At 44.9% G+C, this 15,158-nt stretch overlaps 1 protein-coding gene across 12 annotated transcripts in view; it reads left to right on the forward strand.

The window, feature by feature from the left end:
• The window catches only part of LOC126284740 (uncharacterized), a 624,884-nt gene that overhangs the window by 54,094 nt on the left and 555,632 nt on the right, over positions 1–15,158 (forward strand). For all 12 annotated transcript variants that reach the window (XR_007551535.1, XR_007551537.1, XR_007551545.1 and 9 more), the window contains one exon: positions 12,000–12,138. Coding sequence is in view for 1 of the 12 variants with exons in the window: in XM_049983880.1 (XP_049839837.1) it covers positions 12,000–12,138 (139 nt within the window). In the remaining 11 variants the exon portion in view is untranslated. The remainder of the gene's footprint in view (positions 1–11,999; positions 12,139–15,158) is intronic.

A 15,158-nucleotide genomic window follows, 5' to 3' on the forward strand; every position in this document is an offset into this window, starting at 1 on the left:
TTGCCGAGGTTAGGTGGCTTAACTTTTACCCAGCCGAGCAAAGTAAATTAAGTGCAGCACAGCAGTATCATAACCCCTCACTGCTTTCTCGAAAACTGCCTTGGCGAGATGGTGGCTGTGTTAATTTTCCTAGAAAGTAAATTATAGCAGCCAGACACAGTTAATAACGCTACTCGCATTTATTAAAAACAAATGGCGTCGTTACTGGTTCTTACAAATTCATCATCAGAAGCCCTTCACATTTATTTTTGTCATTTAACTTATGCTGCACATAAGATGGTGGTTGCTTTGGTTGAGAAGAAATTGTGTTTTTGAAAAACATCAATGTGATTGAAATATTGAGGCTTGAGAGTCACGGTCTATAATGTATGTGTCTTCAAAGTTCATAAAAGTGCTACAAGTTGCTTAATGGAACATTAAGCCCTTGAGAAATAGTCAATAACACAGGATTTTCGATGACACAACCACCCCAAGATACTTTCACCACAACAATTGTCGTCTTGTATGCAGCATAACTTAACTGTAAAAGTAAATTAATGGTTACCTTCTGTACAGAATAGTGAACAGCACTATTTGTTTTTAATGTAGAGCCACCATTATCTTTCGGTTTGTCCGTTCGCAAGGGTAGACACCATTGTCGCGGGCTGTCTTCCACTACAAGAATCACGAGTGTTCTCCAAGCCTACTGGTGTATCCTATCCTCAGTTTTGAGGCCGTGCCTAGACAGTACATGTGCTGCCACAGACCCCACCTGTCAGCATTCTTAGGCAGCTCCTTAGTCAAGCTGGCCACTGGCCTTCCGTTGCATCAACATTGCTGAACTCGCTGCCCTTCAGAAACTCCCTGGAGATTGGAGGGGGGGGGGGGGGGGGGGAGCCGTTTCACCACAAAGGGTCTCTATGATCGCTAATAAAACATAGTGACGTGACAAAAGTAGTGGGATAGCAGTATGTACATATGTAGATGGCGGTAGTATCTTGTACACAGGGTGTAAAAGGGCAGTACACAGGGTGTAAAAGGGCAGTGCTTTGGCAGACCTGTCATTCATTCTCAGGTGATTATCTGAAAATCACGACGAGAATTAACAGACTTTTAACGCAGAATGGTCGTTGCAGCTAAATGTATGGGACAGTCCTTTTCGGAAATCGTTAGGGAATTCAATATTCTGAGATCCACAGTGTCAAGAGTGTGCCGATAATACCAAATTTCAGGCGGACAATTCAGAGGCCTTTACTTAACGACCGAGAGCAGCGGTGTTTGCTTAGAGTTGTTAGTGGTAACAGACGAGCAACACTGCATGAAATATCCACAGAAATCAACTTGGAATGTATGACGAATGCATACATTAGAACAGTGTGGCTAGATTGGCGTTAACTGGCTATGGTAGCAGACGATCGATGCCAGTGCTGTTGCTACTAGCACGTCATCAAATGGCTCTGAGCACTATGGGACTTAACTTCTAAGGTCACCAGTCCCCTAGAACGTAGAACTACGTAAAACTAACTAACCTAAGGACATCACAGACATCCATGCCCGAGGCAGGCTTCGAACCTGCAACCGCAGCTGTCGCGCGTTCCAGACTGTAGCGCCTAGAACCGCTTGGCCACACCGACTGGCGCACGTCATCAGCTGCAGTGCTTCTCCTGGGCTCATGACGGCATCGGTTGCTCCGTAGGCGACTGAAAAACCGGGGTCTGGTCAGATGAGTCGCGATTTCAGTTGGTAGAAACTGATGGTAGGATTAGTGTGTGCTGGCCGGAGTGGCCAAGCGGTTCTAGGCGCTACAGTCTGGAACCGAGCGACCGCTACGCTTCGGGTTCGAATCCTGCCTCGGACATGGATGTGTGTGATGTCCTTAGGTTGGTTAGGTTTAAATAGTTCTAAGTTCTAGGGGACTGATGACCTCAGACGTTCAGTCCCATAGTGCTCAGAGCCATTTGAACCATATTTGATTATTGTGTGACGCAGACCGCACGAAGCCATCGATCCAAGTTGTGAACAAGGCACTGTGGAAGACGGTGGTGGCTCCATAATGCTGGGTCCTGTGATTACATGAAATGGACGTGATTCTCTGGTCTACGTGAACCGATGATTGACTGGAAACGGTTATGTTCAGCTATTTGGAGACCATTTGCAACCATCCATGGACTTTATGTTCCCAAACAACAATGGTATCTCTATTGATGATAATGAGCCATGTCGCTGGGTCACAATTGTTCGCAATCACTTTGAAGAACATTATGGACAGTTCGAGCGAATCATTTGACCACATGCATCAACGGACATGAATCCCATCGAAAATTTGTGGGACATATTCAAGAGTTCGGTTCACACACAAAATCCTGCACCGGCAACACTTTCACAAATGTGGATGGCTACAGAGGCAGTATGGTTCAGCATTTCTCCGTGGGACTCCAACGACTTGTTCAATCCATGCCATGTGCTATACTATGCACTATGATGGGCAGAAGGAGGTCCGACACGATATTAGGAAGTATTCCAACTTCTGTCACAGTGTAATTCTGGTGTACGAATCGTGACTTTATAAGCAGTTCCATGCTTTGCACGAGGTGTTGCCCTTCAGTATCATTCTTGCTGAACTACAATGCATTCCACGAATGATGCACATATACACTACTGGCCATTAAAACTGCTACACCAAGAAGAAATGCTGATGATAAACGGGTATTATTGGACACATATATTATACTGGAGCTGACATGTGATTACATTTACACGCAATTTGGGTGCATAGATCCTGAGAAATCAGTACCCAGAACAACCACCTGTGGCCGTAATAACGGCACTGATTCGCCTGGGCATTGAGTCAGACACAGCGTGAACAGGTACAGCTGCCCATGCAGCTTCAACACGATACCACAGTTCATAAAGAATAGTGACTGGCGTATCGTGACGAGCCAGTTGCTCGGCCACCATTGATCAGACGTTTTGAATTGGTGAGAGATCTGGAGAACGTGCTGGCCAGGGCAGTAGTCGAACATTTTCTGTACCGAGAAAGGCCCGTACAGGACCTGCAACATGCGGTCGTGCATTATCCTGCTGAAATGTAGGGATTCGCAGGGATCGAATGATGGGTAGATGGATGGATGGTTAATGATGGGTAGAGCCAAGGGTCGTAACACACCTGAAATGTAACGTCCACTGCAGTGTGAACAAGAGGTGACCGAGACGTGTAACCAAGGGCACCCCATACCATCACGCCGGGTGATACGCCGGTATGGCGATGACGAGTACACGCTTCCAATGTGCATTCTCCGCGATGTCGCCAAACATGGATGCTACCATCACGATGCTATAAACAGAACCTGGATTCAACCGAAAAAATGACGTTTTGCCATTCGTACACCATTGCAGGCGCTTCTGACTGTGATGCAGCGTCAAGGGTAACCGAGCCATGGTCTCCGAGCTGATAGTCCATGCTGCTACAAACGTCGTCGAACTGCTCGTGCAGATGGTTGTTGTCTTGCAGACGTCCCCATCTGTTGACTCACCGATCGAGACGTGGCTGCACGACCCGTTTCACCCATGCGGATAAGATGCCTGTCATCTCAACTGCTAGCGATACGATGCCGTGGGATCCAGCACGGCGTTCCGTATTACCCTCCTGAACCCAACGATTCCATATTCTGCTAACAGTCATTAGATCTCGACCAACGCGAGCAGCAATGCCGCTATTCAATAAACCGCAATCGCGACAGGCTACAATCCGATCTTTCTCAAAGTCGGAAACGTGACGGTACGCATTTCTCCTCCTTACACGAGGCATCACAACAACGTTTCACCAGGCAACGCCGGTCGACTGCTGTTTGTGTATGAGAAATCGGTTGGAAATTCTCCTCATGTCAGCACGTTGTTGGGGTCGCCACTGGCGCCAACGTTGTGTGAATGCTCTGAAAAGCTAATTATTTGCGTGTCACAGCATCTTCTTCCTGTTGGTTAAATTTCGCGTCTGTAGCACGTCATCTTCGAGGTGGAGCATATTTAATGACCAGTAGTGTATGACTGCAACTCACACATGATTTGTGTTTGCTAGTTCCTTCGGCCGATGCTACGCGATGGCTTGGAGAGTTTTCCGTAAGTTAAACGTAAACTAAGGCGCAATGTGGCTAATTGAAGCTTACCTTTAGTTTGAACAGATGCTCAAAATGATGTCTCTCAGAGGAAAGAGAAGCCTGATTCCTTCTGAAGACATTGTCAAATACTCGTTGAATCTTGGATGCTGTAATTCTAGAAGTAACTAACTCTTCAAATGTAAGAGGACTATTTACTTACTCCTTATCTTTTAATGCTCACAAAAGATAAAAAAAAACATGTGGATACAGATCTGAAAAACTGGGAGACGAGTCAGCTACTCTGCTATCGAAAACACATCACAGAACTGCCATAGATGCAGTGACAGTACGTTCTGTCGCATGGTTTTGCACGACATACCCGAAGGTCTCTGTCTCATTTGCTGATTGTTTGAAGAAAAGTTGCAGTATGTTGCTCACATCCGTATGAGGAGTTATGTTTTGGGATAAAATTCTTTCCAGTAATACGAGTTCTACCCATTGCATATGACATTCTGTTTTCGCGTCATGCACAGGATTTTCATAAAGCCAACGTTGATCATTCTGCGAGTTTATGTGCCCCAATAGATGCAACCGTGATTCATCAGAAAAATACAGCAGTTCAGGCTCAGCATCTGCATAATGTACGTTCCGGAATAACTAGTCGCAGAACAGACGTTAAGCAGCATTATCTAAATCATTCAATCGATGTTTTTCGGTTACTTTGAGTTTGTGCATACCTTTGAGAGCAGGTGCTGCCGTCAAAAGTGCTAAACTACCTCTTTCCAAGGCTGCTCCTAACTAGGATGAAACACTTGGTTTCCTAGGCTTTCTTTTATCTAACAAGGAGATGGCACGACCGAGGGGTCAGGGATTTGTCCGCATTTTTGTGTGGTGAAAGAGGACCCCTAACACCTCACCTGGTTAAAATATTAGAACGCGCTACCCGGAAAAACCCGGGAAAAATCGATCCAAAGTTCTTGGGTGCCTTATGAGTCTAAAATGTTAGTACACTGCCGAGTCGCCGTTTGGCCGGATTCTTACGCCAGAGGACTCGTGTTCGATTCCTCCTCTGGCACTTTTTTTTCTTCTGTTTCATTTTCTTTGGTTATTCCACCAATTACTCAGAAAGTTTCCCAAACCTACATTATCTTTAACAAATTAGTTACATTAGTGAATAAAAATTATTTTCTTTTTGTCCAACAACACAATTCATGGCGGTGGGTTTTCCATTTTTCATTGTAAGGTATATGAGGAGAAACATTGCCTTTTTAATCAGAATGACAAAGTCGATTGGGAAACATTCAGTGTTTACACATATAATAATTATAAACAAGAACCGCAGTGGTAATTATCGTAAAAACAAACATAGCAATAATTTTTGCGACATCTTGCGCAACATATAAGAGCGGATTTTTTACAATCACAGGGCGTTTGCAATAAATCTGTACAAAAACATGCCCCATTAACATTTACGAAAATGTTTCGAGTTTCTGACAATTTTGAGGCAAACTAGGCATATTAAATCATGTCTCGGAATATTGATGACGATAATTGATGGTGAATTATAGAATGAATTTTTATACAATCTTCCCGGGAATTAATTTCACGAGTCTCCTGTAACAATGCGCTGCAATTTTGCAAGCATTTTGTTCGTTTTCGTTCGTTGTATCTGCTCTGGGCGGACGTCGAAAGACACCCGTTTCAGTTCGTTGTTGATCCAGTGACAAAGCTTTTTGTTACAGAGGGCAGCTAACCCTCTGACCGAACACGCTCAGCTACCGTGCCGGCTGTCCATGTAGACCAGACGGCGGCACGACAGTGGAATAACATTTTATGCTCATAAGGCACCTAAGAAACTTTGGATCGAGATTTCTCGGGATTTTCCGAGTAGTGCGTCCTAATATTTTAACCACGTGAGGTGTTAGGGGTTCTCTTTCACCACACAAAATTTCGGACATATCCCCGACAACACGGTCGTGCTGTCTCCTTGTGTCTTGAAGTGTCTTTACTAATCTGTGTCTCACCAAATCACTGTGGACTCGCTCATTTGAAGGCAAGCAACATAAGGTTCCCTTCCTGCGTGGTTCAATACAAGAAAGAATTGTTGATCCTGCGTGTATACCATCGCGAACGGAAACTAAACACAGTAACAAAGGAAAGAATAAAGTGTGCTCAGTCAGACAGTAAACAAGGCGCAACACACACACACACACACACACACACACACACACACACACACACACACACAACCGTCGGTGTAAGACGTCTTGCCACGGTTCGCGCGGCTTCCTCCGTCGGAGGTTCGAGTCCTCCCTCGGGCATGGATATGTGTGTTGCCCTTAGCGTAAGTTAGTTTAAGTTAGATTAAGTACTGTGCAAGCCTAGAGACTGATGACCTCAGCAGTTTGGCCTCATAGGAACATACCACAAATTTCCAAATTTACACACACACACACACACACACACACACACACACACACATACACACACACACACACACACACGCATACACACACATTGATTCATCACCTGTAACGCTATCGGAGCAGAGGACCGGAGGTACTATACGGTGGTCTAAGCTTGCCTAAGAAGTTGTTGGTTCCCCGTGCAATGCCAGAGAGAGCGCTTGCATCATACGCGAATTGTTTCACAGAACAAAGGGAAAAACAGCCACACACAAGTTCAAATGGTTCAAATGGCTCTGAGCACTATGGGACTTAACATCTTAGGTCATCAATCCCCTAGAACTTAGAACTACTTAAACCTAACTAACCTAAGGACATCACACACATCTATGCCCGAGGCAGGATTCGAAACTGCGACCGTAGCAGTCCCGCGGCTCCCAGCTGAGCGCCACACACAACTACTGCGCATTGTGTTGACTGATCAAGCGGTGTCGCGCATCGCAAAATTGCAGGCCGATGAGCGACGTGGGGTGAGGCGGACTGAATGAAGAGGTGCGAATCTCGTCTCATCTACTTTTACACTTTAATCCGAAATTCCAGATGCTGCTTTTAGAGCAACGAGCCATAGCATCGTGAGATGGTAGGAACCTGACAATGGTGATAACAGATTCCCATGCAACGATGCAGACAGTGGTTGCGTTGTATGTACCGTTCTACAGAACAAAGAGAAGATCAGCTACATGATAGTAGTAAACTGTGTACTCTGACCAACTGCTATCATAGCAGGAAACATAAAACGGCGACAGGCAATGTAGAGCAAGGGGATGGAAAGTAGTGGTATGACATAGTCATCTAGTCTCACACTGCTAATTGAAATACCACCTGCCACTGTTCAAGCAATGAGCCAGAGCCTCATGTGATGATTGGAGCCTGCCTATGGGTTTGCCGATTCCTGCAAAATACCAGAGACAGCACTTGTGAAGTACGTACGATACTCTGTACAAAGTAAAACCATTTTATGAAAAAATGTGAAAATCAGCCACATGCAAGAAGTGAATTGTGTTGACTGACCACTCTGTATCGTACATGGCAACACTGCAGGGCGAGAGACAATGCGGGGGTGAGGTGGACGGTATTAATTTTTTTGTCTGTTACTTGCAAACGAAGGACCACCAGGGTGAATGGTTGCACAGTGTGATACGTAAGATCTTATCACGCATCACTGCAAACATGGTTTGAAAGGTCGATCCCGTCACTGGGGACCTCTCCTTGCAAGAGTCGCGACCTTGAGTCATCTAGTTTCACACTAATCCGAATCCCCAGTTGCCGCTCTTCGAGTGTGGAGATTAGAGTCTGCCTAGAAGGTTGGTTGTCCCTGTGCAACAGTAAAAACACGCTTTTGTAGCGAGTGTAGCGCCTAGTTTAAAGTAGAACCGATTCAGTAAACAGCGAAATGAACCACATCTACATCTACATGATTACTCTGCAATTAACATTTAAGTGCTTGGCAGAGGGTTCATCGAACCACAAACATACTATCTCTCTACCATTCCACCCCCGAACAGCGCGCGGGAAAAACGAACACCAAAACCTTTCTGTTCGACTCTGATTTCTCTTATTTTATTTTGATGATCATTACTATCTATGTAGGTTGGGCTCTACAAAATATTTTCGCATTCGGAAGAGAAAGTTGGTGACTGAAATTTCGTAAATAGATGTCGCCGCGACGAAAAACGTCTTTGCTTTAATGACTTCCATTCCAACTCACGTTTCATATCTGCCACACTCTCTCCCCTATTACGTGATAATACAAAACGAGCTACCCCTTTTTGCACCCTTTCGATGTCCTCCGTCAACCCCACCTGGTAAGGATCCCACACCGCGCAGCAATATTCTAACAGAGGACGAACGAGTGTGGTGTAAGCTGTCTCTTTAGTGGACTCGTCGCATCTTCTAAGTGTCCTGCCAATGAACCTTTGGCTCGCCTCCCCACAACATTATCTATGTGGTTTTTCCAACTAAAGTTGTTCGTAATTTTAACACCCAGGTAGTTAGTTAAATTGACAGCCTTGCGAATTGTACTACTTATCAAGTAATCGAATTCAAACGGATTTCTTTTGGAACTCATGTGGATCACCTCACACTTTTCGTTATTTAGCGTCAACTGCCACCTGCCACACCATACTGCAATCTTTTCTAAATCACTTTGCAACTGATACTGGTCTTCGGATGACCTTACTAGACGGTAAATTACAGCATCGACTGCGAAAGAGAACATGCAATTAGCGAAGTGTGTCGACTGATCTATCAGTATTGTAAAAGGCAACACTGTAAGATCGAGGGACAGTGGGGGATGAGGCATGTGGACCAAAGCGGCACTTCCTCGAGCTGTGTAGTTTCACGATGGCCGCTGTAATTAGGATGGATTGCCGCCGGAGTGGCCGAGCGGTTCTAGGCGCTACAGTCTGGAACCGCGCACTGGCTACGGTCGCAGGTTCGAATCCTGCGTCGGGCATGGATGTGTGTGATCTCTTTAGGTTCGTTAAGTCCTGTCCTCACGCAACGATCTGTCTGCGCAAACGCCTGTGCACATTACATGTGCGCAGATAGATCGTTGCGTGTGGACAGGAGATTTACACCGACATGAGGTGTGTGCAAATCTGGAAGTTGGAGTTGGAGGTTTGAGCGAATCGTCTCAAATCTGTGGGTTCAAACAACATCTGCGCAGACAAGTTGGAGCATGTGGACAGGAGATCGCCGCAAATCTGGCTCGAAACAGCTGCTTGTTCAGTCTAGTGTTTGTCTTTGTGCGCACTCAGCATTAAAATGGCTGACGCTCGTTAGTGTTCTGGACAGTTTGTCAGTGAATTCATGGAACTTTATAGAAATGACCCATGTTTGTGGAAGATTAAAAGTAATAGGTACAGTGACAGGAACAGAAAGATGCATGAATTGAAAAATTACGAGAAGTTGACGCACCGGCGAACTGAGAAACGGTAATAATAAAAATCGTTTTGGACTGTTTACTGTAAATAATTATCAAAAGTTCAAAAATCTCGAAGATCTGGAGTTGGAGTGGATGAAATATACCTGCCAAGTTTGTGGTATTTTGTGATTGAAACACATCTGAAACAGCAAAAATATTGTGATTCTTCATCAGCAAAAATATTATTTGTAACTTGACAGAATTAATGTACTTGACTTGCCTTCATGAACTCATCCTTCAGGACAGCGGTAAATAGCTTCATTGTGCTGGGTATAATTTCACTCAATGCTTGTTTAGAAATTGCAAAAAAAGTAAAAAAAAAGAAATGGCTCTGAACACTATGGGACTTATCATCTGAGGTCATCAGTCCCCTAGAACTTAGAACTACTTAAACCTAAGTAACCTAAGGACATCACACACATCCATGCCCGAGGCAGGATTCGAACCTGCGACCGTAGCGGTCGCGCGGTTCCAGACTGAAACGCCTAGAACCGCTCGGCCAGATCGGCCGGCGTAGAAATTGCAGTTGAAGAGAAATTTGTTAACATCAAGTATAGATTTAAGGGTCAGGAAGTCATTTCTGAAAGTATATGTATGGAGTGTAGCCTCGTATGCAAGTGAAACATGGATGATAACTAGTTTGGACAAGAAGAGAATAGAAGCTTTCGAAATGTGGTGCTACAGAAGAATGCTGAAGATTAGATGGGTAGATCACATAACTAATGAGGAGGTGTTGAATAGGTTTGGGGAGAAGAGAAGCTTGTGGCACAACTTGACTAGAAGAAGGGATCGGTTGGTAGGACATGTTCTGAGGCATCAAGGGATCACAAATTTAGTATTGGAGGGCAGCGTGGAGGGTAACAATCATAGAGGGAGACCAAGAGATGAATACACAAAGCAGATTGAGAAGGACGTAGGTTGCAGTAAGTAATGGGAGATGAAGGAGCTTGCACAGGATAGATTAGCATGGAGAGCTGCATCAAACCAGTCTCAGGACTGAAGACCACAACAACAACAACAGCAATAGCTCCTTCCTGTTGGAAGGAATCTTAATGTCACCGTCAGCCGTTTATGGAGAGAAATTGCTCTTCTCATTCAAGTATTATTTCGTATAATATGAGAGTTTACGAGCGTTAAGAGACAATTATAAGTTTCGACATCCATCTGTAAATAATTACGCCAGTCGTTAGGGTGTTTCCTGCGTCTTGTTTTTTGCAACACAAGTTGCGAACACAGACCGCAACAGAATTTCTTCAATTCCTGTTGTTGTTGTTGTGGTCTTCAGTCCTTAGACAGGTTTGATGCAGCTCTCCATGCTACTCTATCCTGTGCAAGCTTCTTCATCTCCAGTACCTAATGCAGCCTACATCCTTCTGAATCTGCTTAGTGTATTCATCTCTTGGTCTCCCTCCACGATTTTTACCCTCCACGCTGCCCTCCAATACTAAATTGGTGATTCCTTGATGCCTCAGAACATGTCCTACAACCGATCCCTTCTTCTGGTCAAGTTGTGCCACAAACGTCTCTCCTCCCCAACCCTATTCAATACTTCCTCATTACTTATGTGATCTACCCATCTAATCTTCAGCATTCTTCTGTAGCACCACATTTCGAAAGCTTCTATTCTCTTCTTGTCTAAACTATTTATCGTCCATGTTTCACTTCCATACATGGCTACACTCCATACAAATACTTCCAGAAAAGACTTCCTGACACTTAAATCTATACTCGATGTTAACAAATTTCTCTTCTATTACCAGTCTACATTTTATATCCTCTCTACTTCGACCATCATAGCAAAACTCCTTTACTACTTTAAGTGTCTCATTTCCTAATCTAATTCCCTCAGCATCACCCGACTTAATTCGACTACATTCCATTATCCTCCTTTTGCTATTGTTGATGTTCATCTTATATCCTCCTTTCAAGACACTGCTCTTCCAAGTCCTTTGCTGTCTCTGACAGAATTACGATGTCATCGGCGAACCTCAACATTTTTATTTCTTCTCCATGGATTTTAATACCTACTCCGAATTTTTCTTTTGTTTCCTTCACTGCATGCTCAATATACAGATTGAATAACATCGGGGAGAGACTACAACCCTGTCTCACTCCCTTCCCAACCACTGCTTCCCTTTCATGTCCCTCGACTCTTATAACTGCCATCTGGTTTCTGTACAAAATTTCAAAATAAATTAATTAAACTTCTGACGTTTTTGGGAAGCGTAGTCGCTTGCCACCGATATTTCTTTTCTACACCGACAGATGGCAGTAGTCGCGTGCACCGATATTTCTTTTCTATACCAACAGATGGCAGGCGAGTAGTAGATTGGAGTTTGTGTCGTGAGAACACAACACATTAGCAGCGATGTTTTGCATGTACAGACATTTGCGCCAATATCTGCGCAGACAGATCGTTGCGTGTGGACCGGTCTTTAAGTTTAAGTAGTAGATGACCTCAGAAGTTAAGTCCCATAGTGCTCAGAGCCATTTGAACAATTTTTAGGATGGATTGATGCTCAGCTGTGTGTCCAGGAGCGGCGGTGCGGAGGGCGTCGTGGCGGCTGCTGCCGGCGCTGTCCGACGCCTGCTCGCATCCCTGCACGCGCCAAGCCGAGCCCTACGGCAGTCACCGCCTGGTACTCCCGCGGCCACAGAACGCAGCCCTGCAAAGGTGCACCGCCGCACTTAACTCCTCAGTGAGCGTCCATCAGCCAACTGCTGTTCTTGTCTGTCTGTCTCTCCCTCTCACTCTCTTTCATCCCACAATTGGCGTGCTGCACAACTCTACCGTAAGCAATTACTTTTCTTACTCTGTGTTAATGATCTAACATTTTAAGATGGTACACTACTGGCCATTAAAATTGCTACACCAAGAAGAAATGCAAATGATAAACGGGTGTCCATTGGACAAATATATTATCTTAGAACTGACATGTGATTACTCGCAATAACGGCCTTGATAAGCCTGGGCATTGAGTGAAACAGAGCTTGGATGACGTGTACAGGTACAGCTGCCCATGCAGCTTCGACACGATACCACAGTTCATTAAGAGTAGTGACTGGCGTATTCTGACGAGCCAGTTCCTACGTTTTCAATTGGTGAGAGATCTGGAGAATGCGCTGGCCACGGCAGCATCGAACATTTTCTGTATCCAGAAAGGCCCTTGCAGGACCTGCAACATGTGGTCGTGCATATCCTGCTGGAATGTAGGGTTTCGCAGGGATCGAATGAAGGGTAGCGCCACGGGTCGTAACACATCTGAAATGTAACGCCCACTGTTCAAAGTGCCGTAAGTGCGAACAAGAGGTGATTGAGACGTGTAACCAATGGCACCCCATACCACCACACCGGGTGATACGCCAGTATGGCGATGACGAATACACGCTTCCAATGTGCGATGTCGCCAAACACGGATGCGACCATCATAGTGCTGTAAACAGAACCTAGATTCATCCGAAAAAATGACGTTTTGCCATTCGTGCACCCAGGTTCGTCATCGAGTACACCATCGCAGGTGATGCAGCGCCAAGGGTAACCGCAGCCGTGGTCTCCGAGCTGATAGTCCATGCTGCTGCAAACATCGTCGAAATGTTCGTGCAAATGGTTGTTATCTTGCAAACGTACCCATCTGTTGACTCGGGGATCGAGACGTAGCTGCAGTATCCGTTACAGCCATGCGGATAAAATGCCTGTCATCTCAACTGCTAGTGATACGAGGCCGTTGGGGTCCAGAACGGCGTTCCGTATTACCCTCCTGAACCCGCCAATTCCATATTCTGCTAACAGTCGTTGGATCTCGACCAACGCGAGAAGCAATGTCACGATACGATAAACCGCAATCGCGATAGGCTACAATCCGACCTGTGTCAAAGTCGGAAACGTGATGGTACGTATTTGTCCTCCTTACACGAGGCATCACAACAACGTTTCACCAGGCAACGCCAGTCAACTGCTGTTTGTGTATGAGAAATCGGTTGGAAACTTTCCTCATGTCAGCACGTTGTAGGTGTCACCACCGGCGCCAACGTTGTGTGAATGCTCTGAAACGCTAATCATTTGCGTACAACAGCATCTTCTTCACGTCGGTTAAATTTCGCGTCTGTTGCACGTCATCGTCGTGGTGTAGCAGCTTCAATAGCCAGTAGTGTTTAAGCATTTTTATCAAGACAAGCGAAGAAGCATCAACGGCGAAAGTACTCTGCCTGCCATTAAAAGTGCAATACCAGGAAGGATACTAAACAACGAAATCCTCCGTAATGTGCATATACAATACAGTTATAAAAATACATGTTAAAATTTGTAGATTATTTGGGGGTATATAAGATGCAAAGTTTAGTACACAACTCTGGCAGCAGCAATGGCTCTAACACGTCTAGGCATTGAATCGAACAGAACTTGGATCATGCTGGGCTGTTATGATTAAACTGACCCAGGTCTGAGTGTTGCAGTATGGGCTGTCTACATTGCAGAAATCTGAAACATCTTAGGTATGTTCATTAATCGGTGTGCTCGTGCAGTATGCTGAAAAAGTAATAGTTTCTATTCATGCCACCAGGTGAAAATATGGCGCTGATGGCGCTGTAAGCAGTCAGACTGTGAAATGTTACCTTTTTTATGTCAGTATGCTCTTTTGTCACTTCACAATCCACGTTGGTTTCTTTTGTGAAGTGACTGTTGGCACGAAGGGTTGAAGTATTCCCCACAAAACTCAGTGGCTATTGTGGAGAAAGACTGTGCGCTGCTGGTAAAGTTGTTTTATATGAACGACAACAACAGCAGTTCTACAGTGCAGGAATATTGCTGATAGAAGGAGCTAGGAAGGAGCACCATGCCAATAAATGGGCTAAATAACAAGTCCATGAAATTTGACGTAACAGGTGAATAATGTGATGTTGCAGGGAGAGGGAAGCGACCCATTCCCATGGCAGCTGTTAATGAAGTTGTAGCTATAGCCGATCGTGCAGAACATGTCCCAAATTCTGCAGCCAGTGCCCGAGCTGTTTCACAGGAATGGTCTGTATCCCCAGGACAAGAGTTCAAAAGATTTTGTAGTGCATTTATACTTATGTCCCTACAAGATTCAGAATGAACACCAAATGAAGCTCCAAGGTAGACTACAACGCCGTAACGTCATCCTTAGTTTTTTGGCATACATGGATATGAATGACATGTGCCTGGAGAATATTATTCGAATGAAAGAGGCACATTTTACTCTGCACAGTCCCGTAAAGACACATAACTGTCGCATATGGGGTTGTACTCAGCTACATGTTGTGCTGGAACATCCACTGCACGTGATGTGGTATCACAAGCTCCTTCATTTTCGCTCCGTTTTTCTTTGAGGAGATGACACCTCACGGGTTCCTAGGGGTATTAGAAAGCAGTATATACCAGGATGGAGTGAAGCTAGTGAACGGCTGTATTAGGACTACGAGAAGAGCGGAAGATCTGAAGTCGCAGATGACCTCCTGCATAGCCTGGAAGAAGCTAGGTGGGTCAAGTGGAGGAACATTATTGAAATATGGATTTTAGACGCTCTAGCAGAAAAGCATGGAGCCCTCTGAAGAAACTAGGAGCTAATTCACATGTACCACAAACTAACCAAGTATTACACCAGACCAAATTGCCAACAATATAGTCAAAACGTCTAGAGCATTTGTTGATAAAGAACACTCACGTAAAATAAAGAA

The sequence above is a fragment of the Schistocerca gregaria genome, chromosome 8 (assembly GCF_023897955.1).
Source record: "Schistocerca gregaria isolate iqSchGreg1 chromosome 8, iqSchGreg1.2, whole genome shotgun sequence".
Lineage (NCBI taxonomy): Eukaryota > Metazoa > Arthropoda > Insecta > Orthoptera > Acrididae > Schistocerca > Schistocerca gregaria.